The sequence below is a fragment of the Mytilus trossulus genome, chromosome 6, assembly GCF_036588685.1.
Source record: "Mytilus trossulus isolate FHL-02 chromosome 6, PNRI_Mtr1.1.1.hap1, whole genome shotgun sequence".
NCBI lineage: Eukaryota > Metazoa > Mollusca > Bivalvia > Mytilida > Mytilidae > Mytilus > Mytilus trossulus.
In genome coordinates, this window is record NC_086378.1 from 43155281 (window position 1) to 43168347 (window position 13067).

The 13067-nt window shown below is 31.1% G+C and overlaps 1 protein-coding gene across 2 annotated transcripts in view; it reads left to right on the forward strand.

Annotated features, from left to right (window-relative positions):
- Positions 1–8864, forward strand: part of LOC134721388 (Fanconi anemia group A protein homolog) — a 56933-nt gene extending 48069 nt beyond the window's left edge. For both annotated transcript variants that reach the window (XM_063584354.1, XM_063584355.1), the window contains 8 exons: positions 781–866; positions 1282–1365; positions 2917–2977; positions 4588–4641; positions 5519–5658; positions 6348–6465; positions 7286–7378; positions 8364–8864. In XM_063584354.1, the coding sequence (XP_063440424.1) occupies positions 781–866; positions 1282–1365; positions 2917–2977; positions 4588–4641; positions 5519–5658; positions 6348–6465; positions 7286–7378; positions 8364–8423 (696 nt within the window). In that variant the 3' untranslated portion in view covers positions 8424–8864. The remainder of the gene's footprint in view (positions 1–780; positions 867–1281; positions 1366–2916; positions 2978–4587; positions 4642–5518; positions 5659–6347; positions 6466–7285; positions 7379–8363) is intronic.
- Positions 8865–13067: the final 4203 nt, after the last annotated feature.

Below are 13067 nucleotides of genomic sequence, written 5' to 3' on the forward strand. Positions count from 1 at the left end.
TAATTTTGAAACAAATTATTGTGTTTTATTTCAATTTATAAAGCAATATTCAAGGACAGAAATGTATAAAAAAAAGTCCAGTTGGCATGATATCAATGTTTTTTTCTCTAAAATCCTTAAAGTTGATTGCTTTCTTTTTATACAATGGTGTATTTTGTAATAAAATGCTGGCATCTTTCTCCATTAATTAATTATACAGTAACACCTGTTCTTCCAGATTGTAAATAAATGAATGCACTAGATATCAAACAATTTGATTGTGTCTTTAAAACTTCTCATTTAGAGCCAACTTCAGTTTTCTATATATTGTCAGGTTTATCTTCTAAGTATCAAAAAGAAATCTTAGAAAAAATGTTCACAATGTTGTTTTATTTATAATTACACCTTATGTAAGAATCCGGGGTTATGATTGGTTGATAGCCAGTATATTTTTCACCAATTTACTGTTATCAAATGAATATCGTTCATTTTTAACGCCGCTGGGGTATTTGCTAAAAGGATATGCCTTTTTTACCCTCTCTGCTGTGGTATTTGCCAAAAAATACTCTATCCGACTGGACGCTTGTAAAATCACGATCATCAATGCGTTTAAGTACATTAACAGATATATCATGTTCTTGAGGGGTATTTGTGAAAAATACCAGTCTTGAGAATGAATTTCCTTTGCGAAATTTAACATTCTCTCGACTGGTATTTTTCGCAAATACCCCTCCTTAACATGATATATCTGTTCACGAAAACTGCACTAGATCCGAACAAATTAATAAATCTGTATTTCAGGTTTATCTTCCAACAACTAAATATCTGATAGCACAAGTAACTTTCAAGAACAGCAATCTGGTGTCTGTAATTGGCTGGTTAAAAAGGTAATTTTTGCTATATTTCCTCCTCATCTCTAATGTATTTCTTTTCATATTACCAACTTTTGACTGACTTTATGTTAATTTTTGCCAGGTTACCTACAACATCATGGTACTCTGTCAATCAGGAGCAGTCATATTGGTGTAATTTGAGGGGACATTTTACTATTTTCCAATGAGTTTGTCGTGTAAAGAAAACTTGACGCAGTATATTTTCCCAAAGAATTTTACAGATTAAAAGCTTGATTTTACTTCTTTATGTTGCTCTAACCTAACTTGGTACCAGGAGTTCGTAGGTAACCTGTTGAAAGAATAAAAACTTCGGATTCAACAGTTTATTGTTATATATTTAAAGGCCATTTCTCCACTTTTGATGATTGTATCAAGTTATTCTTATCCTTAATTATTTGCTTTATTGCAGAGCATTAGAAGGCCATTTCCCTAATTTTGATGACTGCCCTCCATGGATGTATGCAGCAGCTCTATTGTCACTTTGTATCAACAGGTATCTAATTGCTACACAGATTTTCTGTTAGCTGGTTATGTTCTTTTCTTGTGTTCATTATTTGGAATTGTTCCGACTATTAGGATTTAAAAGCTTTTAAAAATTAGAATCATTAACACTTTTTTCTTTTCATATTTTCTTTAAGACATCTTAAATTACAATCCATCAAAATTTGTAGTTTTCTTTGTTATTATTATACCTTCTCATTTACATTGCTTCATAAAACAATGCTATTGGGTAATACTGTATACATAATGGCTTTACAGGGGATTCCATTGAGTGTGTAGCCAAAGGTTATATCTTTGGTTAGCTTGCTTGTTAGCTTAACCGTGAAGTCATTGCTAGGTTAGATTAACTACCCTATTTAAGAATAGACTTGTCCGACAGAAAACCAATCAATATGTCTGTTGGACTATGCTACTTCAAAAGGAGGCTAGTGTACCTGACCTAATAATGACTTCACGGTTCAGCTAACAAGCAAGCTAACCAAAGATATCACCTTTTGGCTACACACTCAATGGAATCCGCTGTAAGTGATATAATAAGTTTGATTTTTTTCAAATGCAAGGAATGACAAATAACTCTAAAAATTACAATGTGCAAAAAAAGAATCACACTTTTCCTCACCTATAAATTACTGATTGAGTCTCGATTTCATTTGACCATGATATTTTGGATAGTTTGTAAGTTGTGAAAGTTTGTGATTAACATTTAAGAAGAATCAGTAATGTTAAGTCAATGATATTTGGTATGCTGTTGTATTAGCATCTGCCTGTCTTATTTCTGTTGATATTATTTGGTCCAAGTCCCTCACTCAGAGCTCAGTCATTGTTTTTTGACTACATGTATCAACTTTTTCATTAGTTTAAACATATTTATTTATAGTGGATTGGGAAACAAGTTTTGCAACTTATATTAATCCCTTTCCACTTTGCGGGTGCGAGTGCTGCCTTGTAGCAGCATTAGCCTACTCTTTTTCGAAATCTACAAGGGTGTCTTTAACGTGCAAGAGATATGGCTCTCTCTTTTAACACGGGTCAGCCATTTATCGTCCCCGTCCGAGGGACTATCATCGTTTCCTCGAGACCATACTGGCAAATGGTGTCAAGGGAGAGCCGATAATTGAGTTCCTGAAATTTTCATCCCAAACGGGAATCGAACCAGGAACCTTTGTGTTAGTAGTCTGATGCACTAACCACTACACCACGGCTCTCTAACTTTTTCATTGATTACATGTTAAAGGTATAAAGTATAAAGATAAGAAGATGTGGAATGATTGCTAATGAGAAAACTATCCACCTGATTCCAAAGCACATGGATGTAATCAACTATAGGTCACTAGACACAAAAATGTAAAACATGTGGTCAGTTAAAGGGAAATGGTAATGATAGGTCAATGATATTCGGTATGCAATTGTATTAGCATTACCTCATCTCATTTTATTCAAGTTTATTTTTCACATATTTTCAGGCATTTCTATTCAATTTTGAATAAAAGATATTATTAATTTCAATTGTGAATGTAAATTTTCTGATGAATTTTTCACTTAGGGACCAAGTAGAAGATAAGATTTCACAATTCTTGTCACAGAAAACAAACAAAAACAGCTTGGTAAGTATTTATTTCACAAAGGCAAAACATTGGAATGGTATTCCTGTGGAAACAATGTCATAGAGAAGTTGTACAATCCTATATGTTTGTCAGGACCTCAAAATTTGACAGACCAAATTGTTAAATACTGATTTTTTGGGTGTAATATCAATTCTCACTGACCTTTATTTTCACAACTTGTAAGTGTATATTAAAATTTCATGATTAAGTGATTGGAGTATTCTGTTCTGAACGAATTTTTTGATACAATTAACTGCAGCAGAAAACATGATATGGAATAATCTATCTTTATACAAATAGTATTTGCAGTGCAAGAGTTGCCACTGGTAGATATGGTTCCTATGGCAAACATTCCTTGCAGTAAGAGAAAATTTTATAAACAAAACAAATGACATGTATTGGATGAATAATTAAGTCAAACTAACAATGATTGTCAGAGTCTGGGTTTCCGCTGGCGGTCGCCATTTTCGCAATTTGCGAAAAAATAATAATTGTGGCTATTAAAATTCGTCATTGGCGAAAGAAATATATATGACGATTTATTTTCAGCCATCTTGTTTATTTACTTTTTTCGGGTTTCTCTGACTTTACCATGTTTACCGATCAGACAATACTCGGATTTCACCTTGAACTCATTAAGATTTTGACAGAAAATCAATAATCAGCTGATTGCATTTATAGCTATCGACATCAAAGGACTAACTAATAAAGGTGTTGATTGTATGATATGACAAAATGATATGGTTAAATGGCTTCTTTTGCATGTCATAAAAGGGATTTATTTACCGCTTTGCGACGCACGTGTTTGAAGCAAAGTTTACGCTTCCTCTACTTCTTTCGAAAAGAAAATTGTTGTTATGACGAAAAATGTTCAAAAGCTAGAAAGGTCGCTGATTTAAAACTTTATCATTTAACTTTCATATAGATCATTGAGTGGGTACTTCAAAGTCGTTTCAGTTACACACGTGTTTCAAGCATATAGTTTTACTTATTTACGATGGTCTAGAAAAGAAAACTGTCATTATGAAGAAATATATTCAAGTGGTTGTCATGAGAGTTACCCTTCAATGTAATGACTACACCTTACACGAGGGATCAATTCCAAGTGATAAGATTCTTCGTTTTGCTGTAAAAATCACTTCTTGTTTAGCGGAAAAGGGGGGGGGGGGAATAAAATTTTATTAGAAAAATATATTTGGCGAAAAAAATAATAAAGTGGCGAAAAATATATTGTTTTGGCTAAAGAGGTGGCGAAAAAAATAATTGACCCAGGGGAAACCCTGGTCAGAGTGTGTGTGTATACAGATGTCTTATGGTCTGAAATTTTCTGTCTCACATATATGTCCATTGTTCTTGACAACTTGATTTTACTTCAGTGTCACTGCATGACAAAACTTAAATAGCAAATTTATTGTGTTTTTTGTCACATGATGTTGTGAGTAATAGGATAACCATATAAGTTCAATTTATACATTTCCACCATTTGATTAAATTTTCATGATGTAATGATTTCTTTGTAAGAAGGACAAATTTGAAATTTACTGAAAAGTTGAAAGGTTTGCACCTTTACACAAATAAATTTAAAACAGCCCTGCTATAATCTATTTCAGATTTTGAAGGAATTAGTTGTGATATTGATTGCACATACAGCATATCAGCACTTGGTAAGTATTGTATTAGACAATTATCTTACTTTTTATCTGACAGTAATTTGACATTAGGCTTCATGTATATTAACATTAGGAAATATAAAGGTTGAGCAGCAGCATACAATTTTATAAGAACTGTTTTGATTTCAATTAATGATCACTTGTTATTAATTTGTCTCAAGGTATCTCAAGACCAGCAGTAAATATTGGTAGATGATATTTAGGAGGTGAACAAAGATATGTTGTATAAATCAAACTATCAAAGATGTGCCATCAACACCATATTCTCTTAAAGTTATTACAACATTAGATCAGTGATGATGTTCCTGACTTGTCACATAGATATGCAGTTTTTCACTAAACTAGAACACATTTTTATTTAGGGGCCAGCTGAGGCCCACCTTTGGTTGTTGGATTTTGTCACTGCATTGAAGACCCATGGGTGGCCTTCGGCTGTTATCTGCTCTTTGGTCAGGTTGTTGTCTCTTTGATATATACCTCATTGCCATTCTAAATTTTATTTCAAAGATACTTTTTTTTCTAAATGTTTGTGAGTATTCAAAATTGCTACAAAATTGTTGGCATTAAAGTAACACTTACATTGATAGTTTACTGTCTTAAAACATTTGGTTTTGACAACTCTTTTTAGAAGGAGAATGTGGGACTTGAAAATATTATTCTTGTACCAGAATAATGCTTTAGTTTCTCATCCAATTTCCTTCAGTTTATGTTGCAAATTTTAAGTTATGAAAACCTTGGGTGAGTTCAGTGATTATTAGTATATACTGGTTACCAATTTTTTAAACTTCTTATGAACGTTTTATGAATTCTTAAACAGGCTTTTTAGGTTGCTATTTTGTAACAACAGAACTAAAATAATGGTATTTTTCAGGATGTACCAAGATTCCACAAAGTTTTAGATGTTATTCAAAAGTCTTCTCCAGATATAATACTCACTCTTCCTAACGAGAGTATAATAAAACAGATGTGCTCATCTTCAACACAGTCAATAATTCCATATAGGTTGCTCATGTAAGCTTTTATTTTTAAACATAGAAATTTCACAAATAACAAATTCATACTATAGGTCAATATTGTAGGTTCATGTGTTATCTGCAGAATATTAACCATTTGGTTTATATTTTTAGATAGTTTTTCATTCATTTAGGAATAAGTTACTGTATTTTGACTGTCATGCTCAAATTGGAGAACATTTAACATATAACTATGAATGATCTTTTCTCATTTCTTGTGTATAGGAATAGACAGTGTACATGAAAAAAAAAAGAAACGATATTCTGTGATCTAACTGATATACTGTGATTATGGCACTAAACATCTGCTGAACTGAATCTTCCCCAAAATAGACAATTTCAATTAAAAGATATTAATTTTCTTATTCTAAGCAACACTGGTATATTTTGAAGACATATTGACCTGTAAAGTACTGAAACAATACAGAAAAATTGTGTCTATTTCAATTTTCCTGGAACAGTAATTATTTGACAAATGATGAGTTCTTTCAAGGTAAAAAAATAAGAATTGAGACACCATATTAAACAGTTGTAAATAATATGAATTTTCAGATACATTTTAAAAGACTTTATATTAATTTCAGACTTTTTAGGTGGTTTTAAGGAATATAAAATGTCTTTAGGCAGTCTTGTGAGAATTGAGGCATCGTTTGAAACCAGTGGATATATTTGTTGTTATATTTTCAGGTACATTTCTAAAGGACATCTTTATAATCACTACAAATCAATTCCTGACTTCTTAAGAAAAGTTCTAAGTCTATATAGCATGGTTGTTAATTTGTGTGATGAGGAAAACAGTGGGTCTGTAAGTATAAGATAGATTTTTTATTATCTTAAATATCATTTTTGAAAATCCTGATAAACAAAATATTTGTATATGATATATATATATATCTCAAAATTATCAGGTTGTGTTCATCAGGATGACCTTAATAAAATTTGGCATGGACAGGGGTAGAGTTAATTATTCAAAAATTGTTTTATGGCACTCCTATTCCTAAAATAAATCCTGAACCAGTGCAAGATACTGTAAAGGCAGACATTTTTGTGGAGGATTTTATTTTGTTTATTTCGTGGTAAGAATATATCCATGAATTTGAAATCCCCACAAAAATTTTACCTACATTTAAAAAGTAAAATCAAAAAAAATACTGAACTCAGAGGAAAATCAATTTGGAAAGTCCATAATCACATGGCAAAATCAAATATCAAAACGCATAAAAAACATGTAAACCACGAAATTAAATCCCAATGAAATCTTATAAATACAAAACCATGAAAGTTTAACCCAACGAAAATTAATGTTTCTACAGAAAGTTAATTTGAGTGTTCAGAACCTATAATATATTGCTTATTTTTTCATAAAGCTAAATTTAAAAAGTCTTTTGAATGTCTCTGTCTCAGAAGATTCTTGACTACTAGACAAGTTGTTTATCTAGTTTTGTTCCCTACTTATCTGGTTATTTACGATCGCACTGACACTTTCAAGAAGATGTGTAAGAACAAGTAAACATTAAGAATTTTTTTTTTAATAGGCTATCTGAAAGCCTGTTATATATTTTGAAATTATACATTGTTAGTTTAATATTTGTTATTTATGTACGTTTATTTTTTTTATTTTTTAGTGTCCACATCTTCAGTCAGAGTTAGAAGTATCCAGATTTGTACAGAAATGTATTGCTAGATCACCAGATTTTGTTCTTAAAGATATAGACAAGGTATTTTTTTCCATTAAAACATAACTATAGTTGTTGAAATAAAGCTGCAAGAAAAAGATCACTTTTAAGATGTTTTCCTCAAAATGGACACAGTACAAGTACTTCTTTTTAGCAGAGTTCTTTAATATAAGTTCCAAAAACGAAAACACCTGAAAATTGTTTTAACTGATAGAAGGGATAAATTATTTGATTAAAGGATATGGAGGAACTTCTTGAAGAAGTAACTGAAACATATTGACAGTTTTATAATGAACAAAAAGTAAATGAAAGGAATTTACTGGTTCAATAATTATAAAGTTTAAATTAAAATCATTGAAAGTCCTGCAGGAAAAGCTCCTCTTTTAACATTTTTCTGATATATCTGTCAGAAGTTTTCATGTGCGAAAACATCCTAACAAATTTAGAATATGTAGGTGTGACAAAAAGGTCCCTTCACATATATGAATTATCTCCCATTTCATATTTTTTTAATAACAAACTCATCCTTGATTTAAATTTACACAAACTTAATCTTCAAACATACAGATGATCATTAAGAAACATTGTCCAAATGCAACTACAAGTTTTTGTAAGAAAATGTGTTCCCGTATATGCACATTTGTTTCATTCCATAAAAAGCTTGATTTAAAAGTTTTGTTTTTTTGTACTGTGCATTAGCACCCATAAGATTTACATGGTAGAACATTTTGAAAATTGTAAAACAATTTCAGTAATAAAAGACTTTTAAAGCGAAAAAAAATATTTGTGTGAAAATATAAGCAAGAAACTGCTTGAATTATCATTAGTTGGAACAAAATGGTATCTTCCATGAGTTGTACATCTCTTGCTATTGCATTTTCAAACTTACGCATTCCTGAATAGTTCAGAAGTGTGTTATGCATTTCTGTGAGAAAAAATTATTCTGTATTTAGATTTCACTTTACCTATTTTTAGAAGTGGCAATATTTAACAAAGAATGCTAATATGTTATCTTTTGTTGTTTTAGGACTTATTGAAGAAATGCGGAATGGAAATAACATTAGCTGTTCAAGAAAGATACAAATAAGATCATCAGATCTTATAAATTAATAAAGAAACAAGAAAAAAATTGAGATATGAAAACTTATTTAGATTTGTTGCTCTTCTAGAAAAATTCAAAGATATAGCATGGCATATGAATAAGATGGTGTGGGGTATATGTTAAAGAGTTATTAACACAATGATACAAATATCTGAAATACATTTGAGGTCAAAATAAAGTTTTCAACAAAGAAAGGTTTAATAATAAATACAATATGTCAATGTTTACATTGTTCATTGTCTAAATAAGGCCATGAATGAATCCAACAGACAGGAGTTGCCTCCCATTCATCAACTAGATATGCTCAGAAATGAAATGGTATGAATTAAAATCTGTTCTTTATTATGAATGGATTGATTACCAATCCACAATCATCATATTTATTCCCTACAAAACAAAGTTCTTTAGGATTAACTGTTTTTGACCCGCAACCACAAAACAGAATTTCATGAAACTTTTTCATTTACTTAGGACATCTTATGTAGATGTGCATATCGACAAGATATTATGATTACTTTTTTTTTTTCAAGGAGTTAAACCTCTTTGAACATTGAATTCTAACCTTAACATAAAAATGTAATAGTTTGTCATTACAACTCCCCTGAAACCACACTATAGAATTAAATGAAACTATGTATATAATAAGGACATACTATGTAGATGGTAATATCCACAAAATTTTTTTATCAGTTCACTTTTGAAGGAACTGTGAAATTTTGTTTCAAAAGTGTGATAATTTATGACTTAGGACATATGAGCATGCTCTCAAAGGTTCTTTATAGTCAATAGTCAATAAAAAAAACCCTCATATTATGTAGCCCTGATCAGGGTATCATAATTATGTCTATATCTGGCAGCATACTTACTACTATCAGATCCACAATCCGGCTTTCTCCCTTTTACAGGATCTTACAGGGCAAAAATATAATTTATCAGTAATTTGAAATTAGATATATTTTTGGGGGTATTTTATTGTACAGTAGTGTCTTTAATGTTTTACAATACATTTGAAATTAAAATTTGCTTTTACAAACTATTAGAAATTATTATAGATTAAGGAATGTATCTCCCTCATGCAAAGCTCTGATTCCTTTCAACTATTTGGCTATACTTTTTGGACCTTTTGGTTTCCTCGAATAATGTTAGTTGGTTTGGTCAGTGCAAACAAAAGAAGCTTAAAGAATTGTGAATGCACATTGTAATTTTGTCCATTTAGTACATTTTTTCTGATATGTGAGATTACTTGTCATGATGAACAAAAATTGGTTGTTAGTTCACAATTGAAATCCATGAGTAAACAACAATTATCTACTTTCCTTTTCATTCAGTAATGTACTTTTTTTTCTTCTCAAAAACAGCATTTCTATAATAATATTAGTTGAGCTTACTAAAAGTGGGTGTGAAAATATGAACAGAAAATGTTTGTAAAAAACCTTCTTACATTCATATACAGATCTGAGTATACATTTAAAAGCTTGAATTCTAAATTGTCTGGTGCTATTCCAATGTGTCTTCCATTACTCTTTCTTGTGAAGATTTTGTTAAACCTGTTCAGTCACTCTGAAGTGTTGCAATTTAAATTTAGACACAACATATAAAGAGTAACTAAAGAGGTGCCGCCATTACACGAGAGAAGCTAAATACAAGAAAACAAATACACATTAAACAGATAAAAATAGATGGAGATGTGGTTTGAATGTCAGTAGATGGACAGTTATTCATAGACAAAGAGCAAATATGTTAACAAATTACAGGTTACTATTTTGCTTCAATATTTCATATATCGGTCAAGATTGAAAAATAATTGACATCACATGATTGCAAAAGTCATGAATAGCAAAAGTTGAGTTACATCCATTAAAATGTTTGAAATAAATTAGATGTTTACAAGCAATGTGCTTTCTGATAAACTACAAAACAGTTATCAATCTGCTGTTACAGATCAATGTGATGTTTACAACATTGTGACGAAATTTTAAATGACATAATGCAGCCTGTGATGTCAAGTTTGAGCTGCCGTGAATCAGGGTGTATCGGTACTACTAACAGCTTTGCCATTTTAAGGTTTTCTCCATCTACTATAGTTACTGCAAAAAAATAAAACAATTGGTACGAATTGACTTTCGAGGGCTACTTCTAATAAGAGGTCAATTGACAATTTCGGTCATGATGACTTAGTTTAAACATATATTTATAGTGGAATGAGACACAAATTATTGGGACTTATATTAATCCCTTTGCACTTTACTGGTGCGAGTTCTGCCTTGTAGCGGCATTATCCTGCTCTTTTTCGAAATCTACAAGGGCGTCTTTTTTTTGTGAAAGAGATTTGACTCTTAAAACAGATCAGCCACAATCACCGTTCTAATCAGACGGGACTATCTCAAGATCATACTCGTAAATGGTTTCAAGAGAGCCGACAATTCAGTTCCGAAACGGGGATCGAATCTTTGACTTATTTGTAAGTCTTTGCAAAACATGAACTTTCTAATGTTGATATGCTTCAATCATAAGTTCTGTTAAAAATTTTCAAGGGCAATAACTTCCTTTATCTTCCTGGTCGTGATAACTTATATCACTGCTGAAAATTTTGCAACATAGTGTATATCACAGTGTATGCAAAACAAAAACTAAAAACTAAAAAAAAACTGAACTCCGAGGAAAGTCCCAAATCGAATAGCAAAATCAAAAGCTCAAACACTTTTAACGAACGGACAACAACTTTCATATTCCTGATTGGTACAGACATTTTTTTATGTAGTAAGTGGTGGACAGTTTGCATAAAATTCCATTATATTGACAACGATGTGTGAACATAACAAATAGACGTACTAGGTACAAATTTCAAACGTATGTATACAGCAGCCAACATTGTGTTATAACACAAAAAAGTACAGATACACGCCAAATGGATATCACCCAAAACTGACTAAACAGGAAAAGTGATATTCATAAAGACAAATTAAAGAATACTATAACACGTTAATAAGATGATAAACAGCATCTCTCAAGGACTGATTCTTTTTAAATTCAACAATTCAATTATTGATTTTGGTCAGTTTGACTTATTTGGTGATTTTAACGTGCTGAACATGTAGACAGTTTAACATTTTCTTTTTATCTATGTATTATATTTACTTCAACATAACATTGGCACATTGAGTGCCACGATATCTGAGTAGGAGTTCGAATCCCGGCAAGGGAAGACAGACCTAACATTGTTAGGCTAAACAAGTTTAAATTGAAAACAACGTTTTAACATATGATAGCGTTGGATAAAATCGCAATTTTTATGTGCATGCAAAACAAATTTCATGGTAGAGGGGTCTAAATACATCACAAACAAAATTTTCCAAAAGACCTAAAAAAGTGAAATGTATATTTTAACAAAACGCTTTTGACTAGCAGGTCGAACACCCGATGTTTTTGAAAAATCTTAGTAGCACTTGTAAGCCTATTATTTTACGAAGAAAATTATCATCAAATGACTTCATACAAGAGTTGTAAACTTTGTATAAAAGTGACACCTAACATCCACGTATTCCAACATCAATCCGAATTCCGATAGCAAACAATCTTATTCGGAAGACTCCGTATACATACTATAACTGCGAGTACTCTCAAATCGTATTTTCTTGTTAATTCGACCTGTTGACACTGTTTATAAGGCTTTTTTGTTATTTTTTATTTATATGGATCTTGTCTGTACACCAGCTTTGATTATCTGTAATATCTTCAATTTTTCACTTATTCTTACAACATTTGTATAAACTTCAAGATTATAAAAAAACGTTTTTTTTCTAAAGTGAACATTGATTGGTTAAATATTTCTCAGTGATGTCCTGTGTTCGAATTTGTTTGTTAGCTTTTTGGTCATAAATGTTTGTCTCTAATATTTAATTAACTGTGCATTTGTATTCAGATATCGCAGATCAAATTTATTCGTTCATTGTGTAATCATACGTTTTATTGATTGAGTTAAGTCTGCCAATTGATATTTTATCGTATGTTTTTCTATGTTGTGATGTTATGCTATTGTTTCAGAAAAAGGGAGAGGGTTTGGATCCACTAAAAGGTTTAATCCCGCTGCAAATGTTTGCACCTGTCCTAAGTCAGGAATCTGATGTACAGTAGTTGTCGTTTGTTTATGTAATATATACGTGTTTCTCGTTTCTCGTTTTGTTTATATAGATTAGACCGTTGGTTTTCCCGTTTGAATGGTTTTACACTAGTAATTTTGGGGCCCTTTATAGCTTGTTGTTCGGTGTGAGCCAAGGCTCCGTGTTGAAGGCCGTACTTTAACCTATAATGGTTTACTTTTTAAATTGTTATTTGGATGGAGAGTTGTCTCATTGGCACTCACACCACATCTTCCTATATCTATATAAGTATTTTATTGTAATTATATTACAAAATAATGATCACATGATGCTAATATTACTAGACTTGCAATTGCTTTAAATCAATCCATTGGGATTGATTTAAAGCAATTGCAAGTAATGGATTGATTTAAAGCAATTACAAGTCTAGTTATACTAGCATCATGTGATTAATATTTTGTAATATAATTTCAATAAAATACTTATAGTATGTATACGGAGTCTTCCGAATAAGATTGATTGCTATCGG